This window comes from Chiloscyllium plagiosum, chromosome 20, assembly GCF_004010195.1.
Source record: "Chiloscyllium plagiosum isolate BGI_BamShark_2017 chromosome 20, ASM401019v2, whole genome shotgun sequence".
Lineage (NCBI taxonomy): Eukaryota > Metazoa > Chordata > Chondrichthyes > Orectolobiformes > Hemiscylliidae > Chiloscyllium > Chiloscyllium plagiosum.
In genome coordinates, this window is record NC_057729.1 from 34,732,657 (window position 1) to 34,756,465 (window position 23,809).

At 37.9% G+C, this 23,809-nt stretch overlaps 1 protein-coding gene across 2 annotated transcripts in view; it reads left to right on the top strand.

The window, feature by feature from the left end:
* tm9sf4 (transmembrane 9 superfamily protein member 4) overlaps positions 1-23,809 on the top strand; it is a 46,996-nt gene that overhangs the window by 89 nt on the left and 23,098 nt on the right. Inside the window, exons 1-8 of one of the 2 annotated variants that reach the window (XM_043710500.1) lie at positions 27-254; positions 6,870-6,983; positions 8,328-8,427; positions 12,537-12,705; positions 14,615-14,744; positions 19,157-19,280; positions 21,078-21,196; positions 21,601-21,712. In XM_043710500.1, coding sequence (XP_043566435.1) covers positions 228-254; positions 6,870-6,983; positions 8,328-8,427; positions 12,537-12,705; positions 14,615-14,744; positions 19,157-19,280; positions 21,078-21,196; positions 21,601-21,712 — 895 coding nt within the window. In that variant the 5' untranslated portion in view covers positions 27-227. Of the gene's footprint in view, positions 1-26; positions 255-6,869; positions 6,984-8,327; positions 8,428-12,536; positions 12,706-14,614; positions 14,745-19,156; positions 19,281-21,077; positions 21,197-21,600; positions 21,713-23,809 lie in introns of those variants that run through there. The other variant, XM_043710501.1, reaches the window with a different exon arrangement.

The window sequence follows — 23,809 nt, forward strand, 5'->3', positions numbered from 1 at the left end:
AGCCTTTCCCTCCCCATCCCCCCCCTCAATCCACCCAAACCAGTTATAACCTCTTTGTGTTCGCTGTCAGTTTGCGGGAGAAGGGGGTTGTTAGGATTCAGGCGGCGTTGTGCGTATCCCCCTCGCCCAGTCCCGTCAGCCCGCAATGGCCTAAGAGACCGGCTCTCTCGGCTGCTTCAGAGCAATTTGCTTTTGCATTGAACAATAAAGGAAGCAGCAGTAACTCAATGGGTTCCAGCTCGACTGGTTTACAGGTGTTGCCGTATCCCCAAATCTCCCCACGATCCCTGCCCTCAGCTTGTTTCGTACAGGTCAATCTTTAACTCTAGAAACGTGGGGACCAGCTCGCCCTTGTCCTGTAACCCAACTCAAATGCACTCCATGGCATCGTTACATTTTGCACGTTCAGCTTTTGAACGATTCAGTTGGAGTTGTATTTCAAACGTGGTTATGTTAAACGTTCGGATTGTTGGGTTTGCCGTGGCTGGAAATTAAAAAGTTATTTCAAGTTGGTAGACAATAAGTAGGTTGTGTGTAGGAAAGGACTACATCAGAGTTTTAATTTGATGGGATTGTCAGGGTTTTCTCCCACAGGAATTTTTAGGAATTCATAAATATTTTTGCAAGTAATTTGACTGTTTTTTTTCCCGAGAGAGTTGTAGAGATATACAGCACGGAAACACACCCTTCAGTCCAATTCGTCCATGCTGACCAGATGTCCCAACCTAATCTAGTCCCATTTGCCAGCACTTGGCTTATATCCCTTTAAACCCTTCCTAATTTTATATCCATCCAGATGCCTTTTAAATGTTCCAATTGTTCCAGCCTCCACCACTTCCTCTGGCAACTCATTGCATACACACATCACCCTCTGTGTGAAAAAGTTGCCCTTTTGGTCTCTTTTATATCTTTTCTCCTCTCACCCTAAACCTCTGTATGCCCTCTAGTCCTGGACTCCCCCAGAGAAAGAAATATGTGAAAAGTGGTTGTTGAGGTCTTGTCAATTTTGTTTTATAGTGATGGTAGGGTGTCCAGGTAATTTGTGCAGAGGTTCTTGGTAGTGTTAGAGTTTGCATATTTTGGATTATGTCACCATTTTCAAAGAAGTACTTGTGAAAACTAAGCTTCGTTGGTATGATAAGTATTTAATATGTAAATTTGTGCTTTATGGACTTGTTGGGCCGAAGGGCCTGTTTCCACACTGTAAGTAATCTAATCTAATCTAAGATTATTATAATTGTTCATACTGTTTAAGCATTCTGAATCTAGAACAAAATTCTCTTGTTAATGCTTCAAATCAGTGTCCTTGCTTCAGCACAGGAGAGTTGACAAAAGGATACTGACCTGAAATATTAACTTTATTTCTCTCTTTACAGATGCTGCATGACCTGAGTATTTCCAGCATTTTCTGTTTTTATGTCAAATTATTAGCATTTGTATCTTCAGTAAAATCCTCGAGGGTTGATTTGATCTTTGGATCCACTTTAGGAAAAATGTTCTTGAAGATGCCCTATCGATAATTGTCATGTGTATGTATTCGATGTTTAATGTTTGAGCATAAAGCCAAATCGTCAGAAAAGCAATGCTGATGTGGAAGGTTCTTTCGATTTAAATTCAAAGCAATCATTAGCATCAAGTTGCTTATTGAATGTTTCCCTCTATTGTACCTGAAAATTGATTCATGTGGTTGAAATTATTAACGTCAGTCTGATGTTGCAGGAGGATGCCTTTTATAAAAACAAATGTTGCCGTGATGATGGTTGATTTTCAGGGCTTTCCTGGAACAGTTTTTCTCTTATTAATTGAAGGTTGATTTCTGACAAATTGCATGCAGATTCAAGAAGTGCAACAGTTGAAGTCATTCCAGCTGATACTGTTAGCAACTCTTAGTTCTGTTTTCCAAGCCTCCTGTAGGTATTAAGTTGATTTCCATTATGCTATGCTTATTAGACTACTTTGATTCCAGTTGGGATTTGGATTTTTTTTAAAGAGGAGCATGGAACATTTTAAGGGGAGGTTTCTGTTGGCAAGACTGACTGTAACAGAGTTGTAAAGTAGTTTGATGATTTTGAGGTCAATGAGAATAAAAGGAGATCAGGTTATACCAACCACGTGTAGATGTCAAGAGAACTGGTGAGCTAAAGAAAAGAAGACCTTGCTTTCAGCTACTACCTGTCGTGGGTGCTTTACAACCAGTGAATGGAATGGGGTTCCACAGTTTGAAGGCCCTAGAAAACAATGTTACTGTAGAAAACTGATCTTGATTTTTTTTTACTGTCACAATAGGGAAAAAGAATATAATGTCATTGTTCAATTTTCCTTTCTGCTAATGTACAATTTTCAAGTTACTGAAAATGTGCAGTGCTAAAACAATGAGGCAATGCTTATATTTGTTAGATCTTGGGCATTTAAACCAAATCCTTTATGTACTCAAATTATATGCAAAGTTATCAAACTCCAGATATAGAGTGCTTAAAGTAATCAAATTGTAAATCTGCCAGAATTGCAATGCTACTTGAAATGTGAACTAGCATAAGTTATTATTTTGTGATATCACGTGGATCTGGAGCCATGCTTGCTAGGAAGAAAATTGAGATAATCCAAAACATTGGGAACATGAAAGAGGTTTTGACCCATAATGAGGCAGAGTTCAAACCCATGGCCGAGAGATGGTAGAAGAGTGTGTTGCTGCTAACATGATATCACTTGTGCATTAGTCTAGAATTTATAGAGAACATTGTGTTACTCAGTGCAAAATACATTAATGATGGAATTAACAAGGTAGGAGCATTGCCTATTCCAAGTACAAACATAAGTAAAATTATTGGAGTACTGGTGGATCAGAACATAGTAATTCTTTTTAGGAAATATATTAAAAATATTGCTCAAATCTTCTGTGTGTTGTGAATTTTGTATAAACACTTAGTTTAATTTAACATAAGTGATAAAATGATTAATCTTTGGACTTAAATATCTGCACAAAGGTCATTCAACTAATCAGGTCTGCCTTGTTATTTTAGATTTGTTTCGATCTACTTTCTTTTTCATCTAGGGAACTTTTGTCTTGTTTAACTACTTTGCCTCATATTACATCAAGATTGCATGTGCATTTGAATGCTTTTAAATATATTGTTCCTGGTCTGACTGTTTGTTTTTACATGGATGGTTTTACAGCAGACAAATAGGCCATTCTGTCTAGCTAGTCTATTCTTGCTTATGTAATCCACAAAAACTGCTGCCTCTAATTATATCTTCCCAAATACATCTTCTAAGGAAGTCCCTCATTGAGGATGACTTGCTTCCTCTCTGGTTTTATTTGTTTCTGAGATGGCTGCAGGGTAAGATAAATGTTATTTGGAGTTTTGTACACACTTTCCAACCTTGTAACTTAGGGGCACTTAAGTAAGAAATGGGCAATGTGCTGAGAGCTTTTAAATAAATTTAATTGCTTTCAATTTGGATGGTATGAGATCACTGACTTCCGTGAGTCTGAGAGTTTGATCTCCAAGGGATGCTTTGAAGCCCTCCATAAAGCACTTCAGCTGTTCTATTGACAGTTTCTGGCTGGGACTGACTTCCAAGTAGAGCAGTTACTTTGGGGGTCTGGTGTCAGGCTCATGAGTGGCATGTTGTGCCCAGGTAACTTGGTTTTGAGTAATTTGCACCCTGATACTAATTTAAGATGCTCTTGGGTGATCTTTTGTCGTCATAATTAGAGGATCTTGTGAAAGCACTGCAAATTGTCTAAGTTCCAGGCACATGTGTTGCCCAGTGAACCATAAGCTTAGTTTTGCATTTGTGTTTTTGACCCTCAGTGCTGTTTTCCTCAGCTGAAGGCTGGGCTGACATATTTTGAGACAATTATGAATTTTGTCATACATATCTGCCTTAGTTGAGAGGAGACTCTTGAGATATGGAAAATTGATAATGTTTTCCAGGATCTCTCAAATGATCCTCAGACAAGATTGCCTGCATTCTAGGTTCTTAAGAGGGAATAGCTATAGAGATAGTTGATTGATTGATTGGTTTGTAATCTTCCAAAATTCCTCTGATTCTGGAACTGTCTTAGTGGATTCCTGTACTTAACAAAGACTACTTGTGATTATCTTCTTTGTAATAAATAGCAAACTGCTATGAACTATCAATATGTGGCTCTACTGGTTGAAACTCTAACTCCTTGGAAAATCCCTACATGCAAATAGCTGTATGGTTGGATAAAAGGTTATTAAGAAATCACATTTCAATAACACCAGTTGACAGGCTTATATTAGGTGTTCCTTAAGCTTCCCAAGACCTTCAGTTGTCCCAAGTCTGTCCTCCAGAGACTCAGTTCTTTGCTAATACACTGGTGATTTTACATAACGATTGTTTAGTTTGTTGTTTAGATGTAGAGCTTACAGCAAATGATGGGGAAAAAAAAAAAATTTCTCCAGGCTTCAGTTATTTGCTGCACAAAAAACTCTTTTTCCAGGGTGGAAAATCTTGTGCCACTATATAGTTTGTACACATGAAAGCTGTTCAGCCACTGAAGAACCAACGACAATTATTATCAGGCTTATGACCTCTGGCATCCACAACTAGTCACATTTACACCAAGCAATCTATCTGTTACCAGCTGTAAAAGTCTCTGCACTCACCCTAGTGCTATGCCATCTTACCTCACCTTCCCACTGCTAACAAAGTAGCAGTGGAGACACAACTTAAAATGTATTCCAATGAGCTGTTTTTAAGTGTTGTAATTCCTTTCATAGTCCTTGGTTTCAAAACATGCCTGTTCTATTTCAGTCAGCAATTAAAATAATCTTTACAATGTTCCCTTTCTCATTTGTCTCTAAAATTACACTTGTATATCTCATTTATTAGAAAATCCTAGGAGCCTGGGGAACTGGTGCTGCAGTGCATGTTAGACAAGCCTTTCACACTGAGCTAAAATCCAACCTAATGAATGGAGTGAAGTTGTTCATTTTGTCTGTTAGTTGTAGAATGAGTTGCAGCAGTCTCACCCAATTCCCAATGAATGCAGTCCATGATACAAAACTGCTTGTTACACTAAATTGATCAGTATAGGAAATTAACAGCTGTGTAGTGCTTAGAGATTAGAGTTAAGGTATATTGTTGAAACACAGTGAAAGGATTTTAATATATTAACTACACCATATTTGATATAAGTGCATTAATTTTAAGTGACTGAGAGAATTTCTTGTTTTATTCCATCACCTCGATACAAAAAGTCATTAAAGTTGAATTATTATTATTACATTTAAAATTGGGCTTCAATCCAGTGTAAAACAATACTATAAGTAAATTACAGTAAGAAAATGCAACCCAATCAAATGATTCTGTATCAGGTTCCAAGGACATTTGATGAAAAGCCTTTACAAAAAGTAAATGATGACTTAAGGGCTTTTGGATACCAGTAACACAAGTTTATATCTTAATTGTGGGGGGTACTTTAATCTTCATGCAGATTGGGAAAACTAAAATTGGAATAATAGAGTGGAGGATAAGTTTACATATGAAAAAGGAACAAAAGTAGACCAGTCATTCCCTTGAGCATACTCCGCCATATACTTGTATTATGGCTGATCTGTGTATGTTTTGATTTCCACATTCCTATCTACTTGGCTGCTGAGTGTGATAGAATATTCTCCTTGTCTGGATGAGTGCAACAAGGAGGGGATGGGGGTGGAGATCTGATTGAGGTACACAAAGTTATGTGAGACACTGTAGATTATGAGAATATTTTCCACATGACAGACATTTCTTAGACCAGAGGGCATACGTTTAAGGTGAAGAGTAAGTGGTTTTGATGGGATCTGAAGTTTTTTTTTAACCCATGATGTGGTAGTTATATGGAATGTGCTGCCTTCTGACTTGGAGCTGATTCACTGTTCCTTCACTAGCCGAATCAAATTTTGAAATTCCCATTCCCAACAGCACATGCACTGCAGCAGTTCAAGATTTTAACACATTACCACCTTTCTCCAGGCCAACTGGGGAATTGGCAATAAATTATCATTCTAGCAATGTTGGAGGCATCCACTCGTGGATGAGAATTTTAAATGCCAGGACATAGTAGGTTGTGAACCAAATGTAGATAAATGGGATATGTAGTTGGTATGTGTTTGGTTAGTATAGACATGGTGGGTTGAGAGGCTTGTTTCTATGCTGAATAACACTCTGAATCTGTGACCATCCAGAATAAAGCCTGATTATTTGGCATCTCATTCGTCATCTTAAACATGTTCTCCCTTCAATAATGTGCAGAGCTGCTGTTTGCATCTTCTACAAGATGTACTGAAATAACTTGACAAGGTTCCTTCATCAGCGCCATCAAAAATCGGACCTCTTTCACCTAGAGGAATAAGCATGGCTGGGAGAAAGGAAAGCTGCAACCTGCATGTCTCCACCTGATATGGAACTGATTCACTGTTCCTTCACTTGCTGAATCAAATTTTGGAATTCCCATTCCCATTCCCGAAAACGCTTGCACTGCAGCAGTTCAACAAATTGACACATTACCACTTTTCTCCAGGCCAACTGGGAAATTGGCATTACTAGCAATGTTCGCACCCATGCCCCAAGGAAGTTTTATTTCAAGCCAGGTGTATTTGAATTTTACCTGAAGCAAACAGCAATTTCTGCAAAGAGAATGGAGTGCCTCAGTGAGACAGAGCTCTTTTACTCATATATAGCTCATTTGGAGCGTTATATACATTTAAGCACCTAAGTAAGTCATTGTAGTATTTGCCATATGTGTCATTCAATGTTTATCAAAAGCCTCATTTTGCTTCAAGTAATAATTATGCAAATTTTAATAATCTTGTTAGAATTCATATACTAACAAATTTTAAACCCTTATTTTTCAGGTAATATTAATCTGGCTATCACCATTTCTCTTGGTCTTGCATCCATCATATTCTTTTTACGTACCAGGTGTGGCTCCAATGGACTTTCATCGAAATCATCCTGTCGAAATTAAGGTATGCATGTAATTTATTTATCATTCATTCTTGAGATTTGGGTGTCACCAGTAAGGTGGCTGGTGAGGGGCATGGATAGAGTAAATAGACAAGTTATTTTTCCTGGGGTGGGGGAGTCCAGAACCAGAGAACATAGGGTGAGAGGGGAAAGATTTAAAAAGGATCTAAGGGGCTACTTTTCACGGAGGGGGTGGTACATCTCTGGAATGAGTTGCTAGATGAAGTGGTGGAGACTGATACAATTACAATATTTAAAAGGCATTTGGATGGGTATATGAATAGGAAGGGTTCAGAGGGAAATTGACCAAGTGCTGGCAAATGGGACTAGATGAATTGAGAATATCTGGTTAGCATGGACGAGTTGGACCAAGGGGTCTGTTTCCATGCTGTACATCTGACTCTAAACGGAGATTCATAACTATTGAACATTTTCAAATTGTCATACATTATTAATAATTCATTGTGTGGTCTTCGGTACCTTGGTGAAGCCAAACGAGACTGACAACTGTGTGTGAAATGTCTCTGTTCTGTTCTCAAGCTTGATTTTGAGCTCCTTATTTAACCTTAACCTTCACCCCAATCTCACTCCGACTTCTTGGTCCTTTTATACCTACAGTTTTTGAATGAAACTAAACAGATGCTTGAGGAATACCACTTCAGGTTTTAATTTGAACAGGCTTGAAGTACCAAGTGGCTTATTTTTCATGTTACCTAGTGTAGTGACGAAATGTCTGAAAACGAACCTTCCAGTTTAACGAGCTAACTTGCCTATTTATTCTTCATATGTTCATAATTTGGCTGTTTATAGTCTTTAAGACTCAATGTTGATTTTAGCAATTTCATATCATAACCACTGTTCCCTTTTTTAATCCGACAGCAACTCTAGGGAATAGCTTACTGCATGTTATCTCGACCAATTTTTTTTTATTTCTTAATTATACCATTTTCAATCCCCTTCCGCCTTGCATCGCAATTCCTTTTGTCATTCAATATTTATTGCCTTCAAACCTTGTTGTTCATAACTTCACTCTCCTCCCTCTCTGTCTCTGTTTAAAACACGTTACATCGTTTTTCAGTTTGAAGGTAAAGTCAATGACCTAAAACATTACTTCTGTTTCAGCCTCCCTAGAGGCTGCTTGAGCTGAGTATTCCCAAAACGTTTTGTTTTTGTCTCATTTTTGCTGTTTGTTAACTGGATCAAAGGCTGAATGGTAGCTTGGATGTTTCTGTGCTATCTTTTGAAGCATAAACTCAAGAAGGCATAATTACTTTTATTAAAATAAATATAACTGCATAAAATGCCAATGTGAAAAAATAACTAGCTTTTAGTTCTTCATATTTCAGGCAGTGAAATTGACGAGCTCACGGACGCAGCTTCCATATGAATATTATTCTCTCCCTTTTTGTCGTCCAGAAAAAATTGAATACAAGGCAGAAAATCTCGGTAAGTTTGTTTTAAATTTTAAAGTATTTTGTATGTAGTATTCAGACCACAACAGATGAATTAATGACACAAGTACAGGTTAAAAGATATGATCTTATAGCCATTCTGGAAACGTTGTTACATGGTCAATACTGGGGACTAAGATATTCAGTATATGTGCAAAGGACTGGCAGGAAGGAAAGAGTGATGGAGTAATGGAGTAGCATTATTGATGTGGGGTGAAATAAGAACTGAGGAAGAAATGATCTCTAATCGGAAGACATTGAATTTATATGATTAGAAATAAGTAAAACAAGAAAGAAGTCACCGTAAGTATTGTCTATAGGTTCCCTAACAGTAACTCTGTGATGAGACAGGCAATGTATCAGGAGAGAATGAGGGCATGCCATAAAGGTAGTACATTAATCATATGTGAATTTAATCTTCTTGTGGATTGGGGTAGTCAAATTCGCAAAGGAAGAAATGAAGAAGAATTCATAGTCTGTAATTGGAACATTTTCCTAAATCAATATTTGGTGAATCTAAAGAGGAATCAGGCTATTTTGGATCTGATGATTATATAATGAGGCAAAGTAAAAGATCCCCTAGGAAACAGTGACCTTAATATGGTAGAATTTGCAATCAGTTAAAGAGAGAGAGGAACCTGGGTCAGAAACAACTGTGCTCAGCTTAAGGATAAAGGCAAAGGAATCAGGAGTAGTAGAAACTTGGAGTAGACTGTGAAAGGAGTTTAGCAGCAAAGATGGTTCAGGACCAAGATAGTAAGAAAATGGTTTGTTTCTCTGCAAAGATATATTCCAGTGATGAAGAAGGATTCTAGGAAAGGGATAAACCAATCATGGCCAAAGAAGTTAAGGATAGCATTGAGTTGAAAGAAGAAACATGCGATGTTCAAACATTAGAGGTAAGTCAAAGGTTTGGAAAGGTTTAAAACATAAAAGACAATCCAAAAGTTTATAAGGAAGGAGAAAATAAACTGAGGTAACTCATGCAAGCAAGGAAGAGAGAATAAAAGTGAACTTGGTTCCCTTTCCAAGAATAAGGCTTGGAAAATAATAGGGAACCAGGGAATGGCAGAGACATTGGATAAATACTTTGTATCAGTCTTCACAATAGAAGACAGAATAACATCCCCAAATTATTAAATATTCAGGTGGCAAAAGCAGAAGAGGAAATAAGTACAATATCACTCGAGGAAAAAAAAGTCCTAGGGAAGCTAATGGGCTAAGGACCGTTAATTCCCCTGGACCTGATGGCCTGTGTCCAATGGAACTAAAGGATTAGCAACAGCGATAGTGGATGTGCTGGTAGTAATCTTCGAGCACTCCTTAGACTTTCGAAGTCTCAGAGGATCAGAAATCTGCCCATGTAGCTTGTTTATTTTGAAAAGGGAAGGAGACAAAAACCGGTAACTATAGGCCAAATAGCTTAATGTCTATCATTGGGAAAATTGAAATCTACTACAAAGGAAATAATAACAGTGCATTTACAAATACATAATATGATGAAGCAGTGCAAGCGTAGCTTCATGAAGGGGAAATCGTGCTTGTCAATGTTGTTAGAATTCTTTTTGAGGAGCTGGCAAACAAGATGGATAAAGGGAAAGCAGTGGATGTAATGTATTTGCATTTTCAGAAGGTGTTTCATTACGTAACATACATTAGGCAACTTAGTAACATAAGGGTCGATGATGTTTGAGGTAGTACATTAGCATGGATAGAGGATTGGCTAACTAGTAGAAGACAAAGTTAGAATAAGGGAGGCATTTTCAGGATGGCAACTTGTACCTAGTAGAGTGCCATGGGGATCAGTGCTAGGAACACAGTTATTTACATAAAGACTTGTATACAAGTGAATGCAACTATGCCACATTTGCAGAAGACACAAAAATGGTGGGAAGATAAGATGTGAAGATGACGCAAAAAGTTTGCAGAGGGATATACAAGTGGGCAAAAAATTGGCAGATAGAATATAATATGAGAAAATGTGAAGTTATTCACTTTGTCAGGAAGAATAGAGAAGCTAAATGTTATTTAAATGGAGAAAGACTGTGGAAAGCTACAAAACAGAAGGATTTAGGAATCATTGTGCATGAATCATGAAAAGGTAACATCCATGTCCAGTGGGTAATAGGGATCGCAAATAGGATGTTAGTCTTTTTTTCAAAGGGAATGGAGTATAAAAGTAGAGAGGTTTCTCTGAAACTGTCAGTCAGACAAGAGCTGGAATACTGTGAATCTTGAGTCTCTAATCTAATATATATTGGCATTGAAGGCAATCTAGAGAAGGTTCATTAGGCTGATTATGGGTTTGGTGGGACTGTCTTATTAGAAGAGGTTGAGTATGTGTGCCTGTACACATTGGAATTTCGAAGGTTGAAAGGTGACTATATTGAAAGACGCAAGATTATTAGGGGATTTGACAAAGTACATGTGTAAAAGTTTTACCTCTTCTGGGAGTGTTTAGAACTAGTGGGTTTAATATCATAATAGGTCTTGCACATTTAGGACAGATTTGGACCAGAACAGTACAGGAACAGGCCTTTGGCTTAGTATGTCTGCATTGACAATGATCCCATTTTTAACTAATCCCACAATCCATACCCTGTTATACCTTGCCTGTTCATGTGTCTGTCTGAGTGCCTCAACCATTGCTACTGTACAGGTCATTCTGCAATAATGTGTATTTCGTTATCACGATATTCCTGTAATGCAATTGACGAATTGGGGATACTGTTTCTAAAGCGTGAACTTTCAAAAAGTGTTGTTGGCTGTAATGCGATTGCCTCGTCAACACTTTAAGTTCTGTTTCTAAAGAGCGATTTTTCTATAATGCGGAGTTGCATTATATCTGTATTTGGTTTTACGACCTACCCACCCTCTATATTTTAAAATAAACTTAGCTTACACATAGCTGTTAAACCTATGCCCCCTTGAAAATGAGATAGGAGGAATTTCTTCTGAGAGTAACAAAGCTGTGAAATTCTTTACCACAGACAGCTGTCAAGGCTGGATCATTAAGTATATTCAGGGCTGAGATATGTATCTTTAAATCAGTAAGGGAACCAAGGGTAAATTGGAAAAGGCAAGAAGTTTGAGGATTCTGAGATGAGCCATGATCTCAATGAATGGGCTGAATGACCTACTTCTGCTCTTATGTCTTATGGTCTAAAAACAAATTGCCAGTTGTCTTTTGTGCTACCAATCAATGGTCTGATTTCAGAGATTAAGCGAATGGCTAGTATATTAAATCCAAAGGCAGAATTAAAGAAAAGAGTTGAAATACTTGCCTGAATATCGTATTACATATTTTGATTTTGATTAAATTTCAGGAGGATCGTAAATGTTGATATAAAATTACAGCTATATTGTGTTTAGGAATACTGTTGAACAGTGGAAGGTGCAGTTTGTTCATCTGTCAGGCTATCCCAAATAAAAAGGTTACTGACTCTGGTATTGAGTTAACTGATGTGCTGTTCCTGATCTGGGAGCACCTTTCAGTAATGTTTCTCTTTCCAACCTCAGGAAATGTTTGTATTTTAATGTTATTAGTAATAGGATCCTAGATACAACATGGTCACCTTTTGAAATGTCTCTAACTCAAAGGAAATCTTGTTTTTTCTTCATAATTTAAATCCTTAGTCAACCGATAACTAATTGTCTAGCCAGCAGAACAATGTCATGGATTTTTCATCAGATGGTGTTTTAACAACTGAATTATCTGTTGAAGTGTAGAGAATTTAATTATTAGCTATTGCATCGCACTTCAATCATGAGACTTGAACTAAATTTATATCAGGCGAAAGTGATCAGAGTTGAGTGTGGCACTGGAAAAGCACAGCTCATCAGGCAGCATCTGAGGAGCAGGAGAATCGATGTTTTGAGCATAAGCTCTTCATCCTGATGAAGCAGGATTCTCCTCAGAGGCTGACTGGCTGTGCTTTTCCAGCACCACACACTCAACTAAATCTGTATTATCCTAGGAATACGGAGTAAATTGTTTACAGCTGTTTTTGTTTCCTGTAACAATACCACTAATAATCTTACACATTCAAAATAGGGCGGAAGAAAACGAAGGATTAACTTACAAAATTTATTCTTGTTTTACAGGTGAGGTGTTAAGGGGTGATCGGATTGTGAATACACCATACAACTTGCATATGAACGTTGAAAAGAAATGTGAAGTGCTCTGTGACAAACCAAACAAACCTGTCAGGTTTAAAATAACAGAAAGTAAATTGGTCGTAGAAAGGATTCGGGAAGAATATTACGTTCATCTGTAAGTATTTTAGCTGGTATACTATGCTGATTTTGAGAAACCTTCTCAATGGCTTGCTTGAAACATGTTGGGTGGACACGATTTGGTACAAGTTTGACTGAGAGTAGCACAGTTTTAGTTCACCTCAAGTTTATATCGGGAGTGTGGAACATGCTTGTGGGAATTTGATAGCAAAATTAATTTCCATTTTTCCCAAATTTCAACAGTGATTACTATTCAAAAGTATTGTCCCAAAAATTGGGACATCCTTAGATCATGACCAGAGCAATATTAATACATTTATTTTTAATTTGCAAAAGTAAACCGAAGTGTGTGTTGCAATTGTCGGTTCTTAATTCATGGAGAGGTTCCCAGCAATTGTCCCTTTTGTTTGCATGGAAAACTGGAAAGCCCAGGAATATGTGAATCCTAATTGGTCAGTTGTGAAGTTGGCTTTAGGGGTGAGATTAATTCTTTACTCTTCATTGGAATAAACCATGGATTAGAAACAGCACTTCAATGATTCAGATCCTAGTTTTGAACCCAATTGTCCTTTTTCAAAAATAAGCAGGCAGGTACAAATCAGACTGGGTAATTGGAGTTTTTCTGGTGCCTTTGAATTTTTTGTCAATTTGGAGACTTTATCCTCCAGTTTATGCTACCTTCATTAGTGGATTTCTAAATGGTTCCTTGTGCTGTTTGCATTGGTATTCTGAAGGGAAGGATAATTGTTTTCCATTTATCTTGAAGATACACTTTACTATCATTAGGGGACTTTGGTGAAAATTATTGAGAATTAAAGTCTGAGAACTGTTATTGGTGGTTTTGCTTGTTGTAATGCATTTACAGTTGCATAGTTAGGTTTACTTTTGCAAATTAAAAATAAATGTATTAATATTGCACTGGTCATGATCGAAGGATGTCCCAAAGTGATCTTACGGCCAATACTTTTGAATAGTAATCACTGTTGAAATTTGGGAAAAATGGAAATTAATTTTGCTATCAAACTCCCACAAGCAGCAATGTGATTTGCACCAGATAATTTATTTTAATGCTGATTAAAAATAAATATTGGTCTGGCCAATAGTTACTTTGATATTAAAACCATAACTGCCAGTTACAAAAGTATATAGAATAAGTACCTGTTAGATGATTTATTTGGTTTTGGATCTTATCTTTTGTAGGCCTTAAAGTATTAAATAAAACCAATGGGATACAATACTACCTTCTGAATTTGATAACATTAACAAAACTCTGTAATCTGCTAGTAAATGCTTCATCCAAAGCTGAGGTGATACATTAAGCAGATCAGTCTTCTATTAGCTGTACCTGAAGTGTGTTTACACTGTCAAGTTCCTAGTAGTGCCTCAGATTCATTCTAAAATAACCTGCACTTGAACACTGAGTTGGCAGACTCATGGAGACCCTCCTAAGGTGGCAGTTTAATGCACTTTTGGGGTAGAGCAGAGTGTTTTCTATGCTGTATTATGCATGATCAAGGAGACTTGAAGTTGAAACTTCAGGGTAAATTCGTCAACCCTAAGCTGCCAGCAACATTTGTGCTTGAAGGGTACAAGAGTTGAATACACAATGGCATACTATCATGATCTAGCAAAAGTTCCGTGAAGCATATCAGAAATTAGCTATGGTCTTTTAAAACAAAACTTATGAAATTAAGGCTTTTGTCACTCAAACTGAGCAGGCCAAGAGGTTTTCAAAACTCAAAAGTTTTGAACAGATGAAAGACTTTGTGACTAGGTGATATAGATTCAGGATTATGATGAGAATTACGCAGGGGAACTCAGCAATATTTTTACAAAGGTAATTAGAATACTGAAGATTTTGCATGTTACTATGGATCTTTTAATGTAAAGTTTGAGGTATTCGTTTTTTTCCCCCTCCATTTATGAATGGTAATTGTCTGTTCTAGAATTGCAGATAACCTGCCTGTCGCAACACGATTGGAATTTTACCCAAACCATGATGACAATGACAAAAAGAAAGAGAAGGAAGTACAGTTTGAGCATGGTTATAGATTGGGATTTATTGACAATAACAAGGTAAAACTAACTGGACAGACTTGCTGCACTAAACAGGAAATCTATCCTTAGAAATGAAATTAGATATTTGAGCCATAAGTAAACAGAAAGTTAAGCTGTTAGAATAATTACTTCAATACAAAAAGCTTTGATTTGTGTGCAGACATTTGGATCTTATCTTTTGTCAGCCTTAAAGGGGTTCAGTGGTTAGCACTGCTGTCTCACAGCGCCAGTGACCCAGGTTCGATTCCAGCCTCAGGCGACTGTCTGTGTAGATTTGCACATCCTCCCTGTGTCTGCATGGGTGTGCTCCGGTTTCCTCCCACATTCCAAAAGGTATGCAGGACAGGTGAATTGGCCATGTTAAATTGTTCCATAGTGTTAGGTGCATTAGTCAGAGGGAAGTATAGGGAAATGAGTCTGGGTGGGTTACTCTTCAGAAGGATCGACGTGGACCTACACTGTAAGGATTCTAATCTTCTAATTTCTTAATGGGAATTCAATATATGAGAAAAGTAATAGTGCTATTTCTGAAAATTCCTGCTAGTTTGTAATGTAGTCAAGCTGCTTTGTCTTGAGGATTAAAGCATATAAACACAATACTGAATTCCCTCATACCACTACCCTCAATGAATTATGGGCAAGATACAACAATGCCTTCACCTCCAGGCCTACTATCACAATTCTCTCCCTGTTCAAAGGACATGTTGAATTATTTCCAAGACCCTCCCTTGACCTGTATCCTTACCTTTGATCTCTTGCCTTTGTTCTTACCATGCAGTCAGTTTTCAGTGAAATCAGCTGCCTTAATTTTTCTGCTCTCTTCACCCACTCTCACGTGTCTCCCTCTGAACGTGGTCCGGACTCGGAGTCTAATCCTAACTGTATCATCATAGCAGCATCACTTTTATGAGCAGATATCGTCTGGTATACCAACATCTTATGTCTAGAGATAAGTGCCAGTGCTCAATTAATTCTTCCTATCTCTCCTTGGACCATGACCCCACCACTGAAAGTCATTTACAAGGCTGTTGGTGACCTCTTGTCTGAATCCATAGCTTCACATCTTTATAGTTCCACAACCATGAACAGCCTGTTTCTACCTCCTTCCCAAATTCCCAAGCACAACTGCCCTGGCAGACTCATCATTTCAGGCTGCTCCTGTTCCAGTGAATCTTTTTTCCTATCTTGACACTCTTCCCCCTCATCCTGTCTCCTCTTGTCTACAGGCATGACTTTTCTGAGGCTTTGTGTCATTCCAGCAATTTAATTTCCTGGCCCTAATGGCAGCTGCTTCACGATGGATGTCCAATCCCTCTAAAACCTTGTAAGCTTCTAGGTTGGTCTGAGGGCTTGTTTTAAAAAATTCTCAAGGTCAGGTTCGTAGGAGAGTAGTCTGACACAGAACAAACGACCAAGAGGCGAGTCTGCTAGAATATGGGCATTTTATTCCCCGCAGCGTCGCCAGAACGGGTCTGGCTTATACTCACTCTACATGTTACCGGAACTGGGAGCCGTCAGTTCTCGTAGAGCGGTTGCCAACAACCCACGCTCGGCGGTTAAACGTAACCCCGGAGCAGACTCACCGAACTGGAGACTTTTCCAGCTGATATACTCTCTTCCAGATATAAACATTCATGTGAACAGCAGAGCAAGGCTAAAAAACACATTCCATTCTGGTTACATACAGATAAGAAGATTCACACGGGACTAAGCAACACCTCCATTCCGGTTAGATTCACACATGTATTGGGACATAATTTTTAACCGTTTCACCACATTCCACTGCTTGGAATTTTACACCACAGGGCTCTCCATTTCTTCCTTGACCAGTGACTTGAACAGTCTCCATTTACCACTATCCTATTCTACCTGGCTGAGCTTTTTATCTCATTGAACAATATTCCATTAACTTGTCACACCTCTTCTAAATTAAAGATCTGCCTGTTTGGTACCCTGTTATGAACAAATACTGGGTGAGGTTCCCCAGTTTAATATCTTTTCAGATGGGACACCTCAAACGCTGAAACAGGTGAGGGGATGAACTGACTTCCCTTAGTTAATCACCTGCTCCCTCTTTTGCTGCAGCAAGTACAATTGAAAAAGGATCCCTTCCTTTGTAGATGGTTTTCTCCCAAATCCAAATAAATTAACCTATAATAAACCTTTGGATTTGTGACCTTTTTCCTTTGTAAAAAAAAAACATATTGCAGTTAAAGTTTGATATGTCAGTAGGTGATCTTGTGTTATAATCTGCGGTCATGACATCCTGCATGGAGACTAGTTATGTTTATCATTTTGTGGAGTGTGAGAAACATTTGTCGTTGTGGACCTTCTTGGGCCTGCTCCAATAACTCTTTGCAAGATATGTCAATGAATTTATTGGTGCTGTTTCTTGCTACTCTAGAACTGGCCTGGTCAATTTCTGACTCTTCCGTCTCTTCCTTGATGTCTCTGGCTCCATTTCTGAGTATGTGATTGTTAACTAATATTCATTGCAAACCCACTTACTTCCACACCTACCTTGACTACACTTACTCAAACAATGCATCCTGTAAGGACTTCATTCTGATCTCTTAATTTTACTGTCTGTCACATCTCTTCCAGGGTTACTACCTTCCACATTGGCATTCCTGATATGCCTTCCTCTTTTACAGGATGTTCAACTGTGTATGACCCAGGTGCTGCATTTCTGTTCTCACTCCTTCAACCCCATCCAGAGCCATGAGAGGTTTCCCCTTTTCTTCACTTTTCACCCTACCAGTCTTCATACAAGAAGGATAATCCTCTGTCCTTTCCACCAAATCCTGTCTGATTCCACCACCAAACATACCTATCCCTCTCCTCACTGGTCAGTAAGCATTCCTACTGAAACACTCTGATCCACTGCTCTCAGTTCTAAAATGGCATCCATTTATCTCAGCATCTTCCCACACGTTTGCAGGATATGTAACAACTTGTCCTTTGCCTTCTACCTCCTCTCTATCCAAGGCCCCAAACATTCCTTCCACGCGAGGCTGCAGTTTCTTGTATTTCTTTCAGTCTAAATTATTTGATGCAACATTCTTTACACCACGGAGACTAAAAGCAGGCTCGGTAGCCACTTTGTGGAATACCTCCACACTCTTTGCAAACCTTCTGGGCAATTGCCATTTCGGTCCTTCATCGTGTTCCATGTTCATGTTTCTGTATTGGTACAGTTGCAATTTTCCATTGAAACCCAGTGCAAGCCGGAGGCTTAGGCACTTTACAGCTGTCTGAACTAAACTTTGAGTTCAACAGTTTCAGATCATGAACTCTGACCTCTGTTTTGCTATACTTTTTCTTCCTTCCATGTGTCTGATTCTTGGTCACATGTTTCTGCTTTCAAAGCTGATTATATTCTACACTGCATGTATGTATTGTGCATTTTCTGCAATCATTACCACTCCCTTTGCCTTTTGTTCTCAGACATGTTCTTGATCTCTAATCTCCCTCCCCTTTTACCATTTCGTAACTTTTCCTTTTTGTTCTACTTGCTGTTCCCCTCATTTTCAACAGCCAAAACCCCATCATATTTCTAGCTGCCTTCAGATATAAAGAAAGATCATGTTGGACTGAACAATAACTGTTTCTCTGTCTACAAATGTTGCCAGACCTCCTGAGTTTGTTACATGTGTTCTATTCAAAATACTAAAAAATACACAATAAAGTAAGCACAATTTGTTGAAGGCTGCTTTATTCTAGAAATGCCCCATACTTCTAGAATTGCCTTTATAGATCACATTCCATTGTAATTAAATATTTTTGATATTACAATAGAGCATTCAAGTACTCCACTTCTGAATCTTTAATAAATGCTGGTATGTGTTGAACAGAAGTTTGCAAAGATTAAGTCTAGAAATTTAGTAATTTTATTTAATGTTTAAATGCAAGTTTCAATTTTCTTTCTGAAGCATTGTGTTCTGTCTATTAAATGTGCCTTGATCTTAATGAATGGCAGAGCAGGTGTAGATTAAAAGGATACAGATTATCATTTTAATCTGTATGTTTATGTAAAATTCATCATTATTATAGTGTTTGAGTTCAGGCAATAGCATTATCCACTGTATTTCCATACCCTCTGACTTACAAAGCAAAAATAATGATGCCATCTGTATTACTGTAACAGAATAACTTATTATTCCCCAATGTTTCTCTGAGAGTGGAAAATGTGGCTTTCACTATGTATTTAAGACTTAATCCAGAATAAAAACTATGCCACAAACTAAACTTCATAATTCCAAGCTGTAATATCTACATTGCGAGCCCGTTGTTTTTACAATTGTTTGTTTTATTTTGCGTGTGGTCACGTAAGTGTAGGTTTGGTGGGAGATCAGGCATACCTAGTATTCTGTCTCCCACTCTCACTTCTCTTGCAAATACAACCAAATTCACATGTTCTTACTTTCCAGTTCTACCTCCACAACCATCTCTCCTTCATTGTCTATTATCACAAGGAAGAAATAGAGAAAGAGCAGGAACCTACATATAGAGTTGTGCGTTTTGAAGTGATACCACAGAGTGTTAAGTATGAAGGTAATAGTATTATTTCTGGATATAATTTGAGCATACTTGCATGTTGTAGAATTATAACTACAAAGGCAAAACAATAATTGTATAATATTTAAGTGAACATTTAAATGCAACAAATGTATATCAGCACTGCTCTGGTTTTGCTACATATGCGTGTAGATTCATGGTAAGCAGTTAACTATGGTTAAATGTCTTGTAGAATATTCTTCATATACTAATGCTACAGGGAGTAGTAATATCATAGGCACACTTTGCTTTTTAGCAACATGACAGCATATTCAAAATGACATACAACCAATGGTGTTGAGCTTTGAAAAACAGTTAGTTCATATTTCTGGTGCTATGCTTAGTTGGATTTATGCCTTTTCTTGATAGGCTTTTGATGTTTTGATTTTGAGCAAAATTAGGAGACTAACAGTTCTCGTATAAATTGGTAACAGTATTTTTGTATGTTTTATACTAATTCCCTGCCAGTGTGAGCGAATGCAATTGGTCCTTGCATTAATTTAGTGCTAACGAGAGTTCAGGTCAACCCTAGCTATGTTGTTACGTTAGTTGTACAGTTATGTCAAGGCAGACAATCTTTATAATGTGGGGAGAAGTGGGACTTTTGGGTCTTCATAAATCCATATGTAAGTCTTTTATATTTGCGGAAAAAAGCAACTAGTCAAGCAATAATTATCTATATGCCAATTGCATTAGGCATGGTAGGTTTCTGCAATATCAGCCATGACAGTGCTAATGGTTCACAGGACTGGGATAACTTCAACTTCCAGTGGGATGAATCCCTGATGCCTAGCGCGCTCCAGTTCTGGAGTAGGTACAGCAATAGTATTCCAGTTAAAATCTTGTCTCATAATATGTAACATCACAACTACCCCCTGTAATCGCAGCCCCACCAAAAAACACTACCTGCGAACCCTTGGACCAATTGCCCCTCAAACTTGATTTGACTACTCTCAATCTGACGCACGAATCACCTAATCTGCTTACCTGTTCTCACCCACCTGCCTGTTTACTCATATTTACCTCCACCTACTAATTCACTGTCCTTTTGCACACCTTGTGCACCTACCATATCCCAATCACTCTCGACCTTTCACACCCTATTTCACAAACATACCAGCCTACTCCACTATCCATTTACTCATCCACTTAACCGCATCACTCATTCACAAACATTCAGGCTGGACCTTTAAAATTACTATATGTCAACTTAGTGCCATAGAATGGAGCATTTCTTCTCTGCTGTTCTCTTTATAGGTCTCCACATGAATTCCTGTTTTTGAGCATTTTGGATCAGAAGTCAAAACTTTTTTAAATGCAACATAGTAAGTGTGCAGTTTTCTGACTGGTCAATGTCAGTGCAGCATTTGTGATGCTGACGGAAATATTTGGGATAATATTTGCAACTTCTCATTTACTTCTATTGCTTCAATTTTTGCTTTTATGTACAGAGTTCAGTTTGACTTATTTATCCACTCCCAACATAATAACGTTCAGGTGAATTTTTTCCTTTTTCATGACAAATGTAAGCAAGCATTTTCAATTTCAAAGTTTTCTGAGGGAAGTTAAAGGAGAAAACAAAAGACAATATACTTATACTGAATTTGATCAAATGCAAAATTAAAGGTGGCTTAAGAGTTGCTAGCATTATAAATCATTGTTTATCATTGTTTGTTTTTTTGTGAATGGAAGAAATATTTGTCTCATTACTTAATGAGTAAGTATTTCAAAAAAAAATTCAAACCCATTAAATATTGGGTTGTTGTATCTATTTAATTATCTTTTTTTTTCCAGATCTAAAAGCTGATGAGCAAGGAAATTGCATCCTGCCTGAGGCTGCAGGGTCTCTTCCCCAGGAGATTGATCCCAATAAAGAAAATGACGTGCTTTTTACTTACTCAGTCCGTTGGGAGGTAAGCATTGTGTAGGCAATAAACATGCCAGTACAGAGCCCTACATTAGTCAAATCCAAGCATCTGATTTTGCTAACTATGTCCTTTTTAAACTCAATTTTTTGGAGAATTTGTAGAAGGAAGATGTGAATTACTGAACACTTGAAGAGTCTGAACCACAAAGCTATGCAATAATAGTTCACCATTTTCTTTGTATTGTGAACCAGAAAACAGCATGTGCTTTTGTTTGTGCATATGAGCACCCAGTATGTCAAAATGATCTGAAGGTTTATACTGCTGATCTGGCGTCAGGTTATCGTAAAACTTTCTGCAGACTGTGTAATTAAACTTGGATAGAATATGAAACTGTAAAGTGTCAAGTTAATATCAAATCATTTATACCTTTCTGTACTTTGTATTCCTAGGCAAGTGTTATTAAATGGGCATCTCGCTGGGACACGTACTTAACAATGAGTGATGTACAGATTCACTGGTTCTCAATTGTGAATTCAGTCGTTGTAGTTTTCTTTCTGTCTGGTGAGTTGATTATTATTGTTATGCTTTTCATTTTCGTAGAACTATTTCATGGTTGTTTAAGATTATGAAAAGGGTTTAACATGGTAAATATGATCACTTGTGGAGGTGATCAAAACTAGGGGCCATAAGTATAATCTACTCAGTAATACTTTAATATGGAGATAAATTTATCTCGAAATGGGTTACAATGTCTAGAACATAGGGCAATATGTAAATCACTACAGCTAGAAAGTTGAGTTCACGAGCAAAGATGCAGTTCAAAGAAAGCAAGACAAATGCAATGGAGAGAAGAATAACAATAGATGATGATGAGTGGGAGGTGGGTCATGATGCAATGAGTGCTCTGTTTCAGTGCTACACTTCTAATAGAATATATAGTGTGAACAGGATATCCATACAGCAGTTCAAATAAATCCTTTTTAATGTATCTTTTCTGCATTTTATAAAAGCATTGACTGAGTTCATTAATTCCTGGGAAACTAAATACCTAACAGGCAAACAAATGTAGTGATGTACCAGATAAGTCCCACATTTCTCAATCATTAGAGTCTTTCTGTTTTCAGCTGGTCAACCTTCCCAGGAAAATCATTGTACCAGTGCCAACAAACTTCCATGGTTTCCAAATGACACAGTAATTGACTGACAGGCTCAGATATCAACATTTGAGATGACCAATAACTGCCTATACCAGCAATCGGAAAGAAATAGGCAGTCAGTTCAGGAGTTTTCTGAGAGCATTTCATTCTGAAACCAGTATTTAGAGAAGGCAGCAGCCTTCATTCTAAAAAAAGTAATATTGGACATAAAACATTATAACTGTCTGTCTCTGTCTCCACAGATGCTGCCACACCTGTTGAATTTCCCCAGCACTTACTGTTTTTATTTCTGAATGTTGATTAGAGTGATGTTCATCTTGGGAGTAACAGCCAAAGTTAGATAAACAGCACCATAGTTTCCTCATCTCTACAGACAGCACAAAGAAGATTAGAGGAATAGCAATAGGATATTTGGTAGTTAGGAGGACAGACAGGCACTTCTGTAGCTACAGACAATCAGTAACTGAAAAACTAGGAAATTACATCAAAAATTAATAAACAGCACCTCAAAAGAAGACGACTCTGGATTACTCCTGATACTGTGTGTAATAAGTATGGAGAAAGGAGATAAAGCAGATGGAAAGATGGCACAGTGCAGAAAGGAGGACGTTGGGGCCAGCCTTATGAAATGGGACCTATCCCAGGCTGGATTGGTGCAACAAAACAGAACTGGCATAATCTCTTTTGAGGGGGTATTTCCTAGTTCTACAGAGGAGGGCTCAAATTAACTTAACAGAGTAATCGAAACTGGCAGGAATATTAGAGGGTAATGTCCAAGTGCTCTGAGTATTAGAGAATCTCCACCGGAGTAGGAAATATTAAGTTATTTAGATGGGTTCAGAGTTAGGTGGCAAGCAATAAAGACTCATTTGAGTTGTCATGCATGTCGGCGAATATGCAGAGTGGCAGATAGCTGTGAATGTAGATGTATTGCAGACCCTAGTAGCTATGTGGCAGTAATATGTTACGGTTGTAACTCAGACCTTTTTCAAAGAAAAGCAAGATGTGAGTATCAAAAACTTCTGGATGCAAGATGCCAGGAAGGAGGAAGGGTACCTGCATTATTTAAAGAGTGTTGCAGTGCTGAAGAGACAAAATACCAGAGAGGCCACTGACAGAATGGATTTGACTTAAGTTGAAAAAACAAAAAGTGATACAATTAAATTGTTGACTGATAGGAAAATTGGAAAGGGAAAATTTGCAAGGAAATGACAGAGGAGTGCAGGAATTATAAAATTATTTTAATAGGTGACTTCAGTAATTGAAGTGTAGACTAAGGATAATAGTAGGCTGAAGGATCGAGGAGGGTAGGAGTTTCTAGAGTATGGAAATGTGTTGCTGGAGAAGCGCAGCAGGTCAGGCAGCATCTAGGGAACAGGAGAATCGATGTTTCGGGCATTAGCCCTTCTTCAGGAATGAGGAAAGTTTGTCCAGCAGGCTAAGATAAAAGATAGGGAGGAGGGACTTGGGGGAGGGGCGTCGGAAATGTGATAGGTGGAAA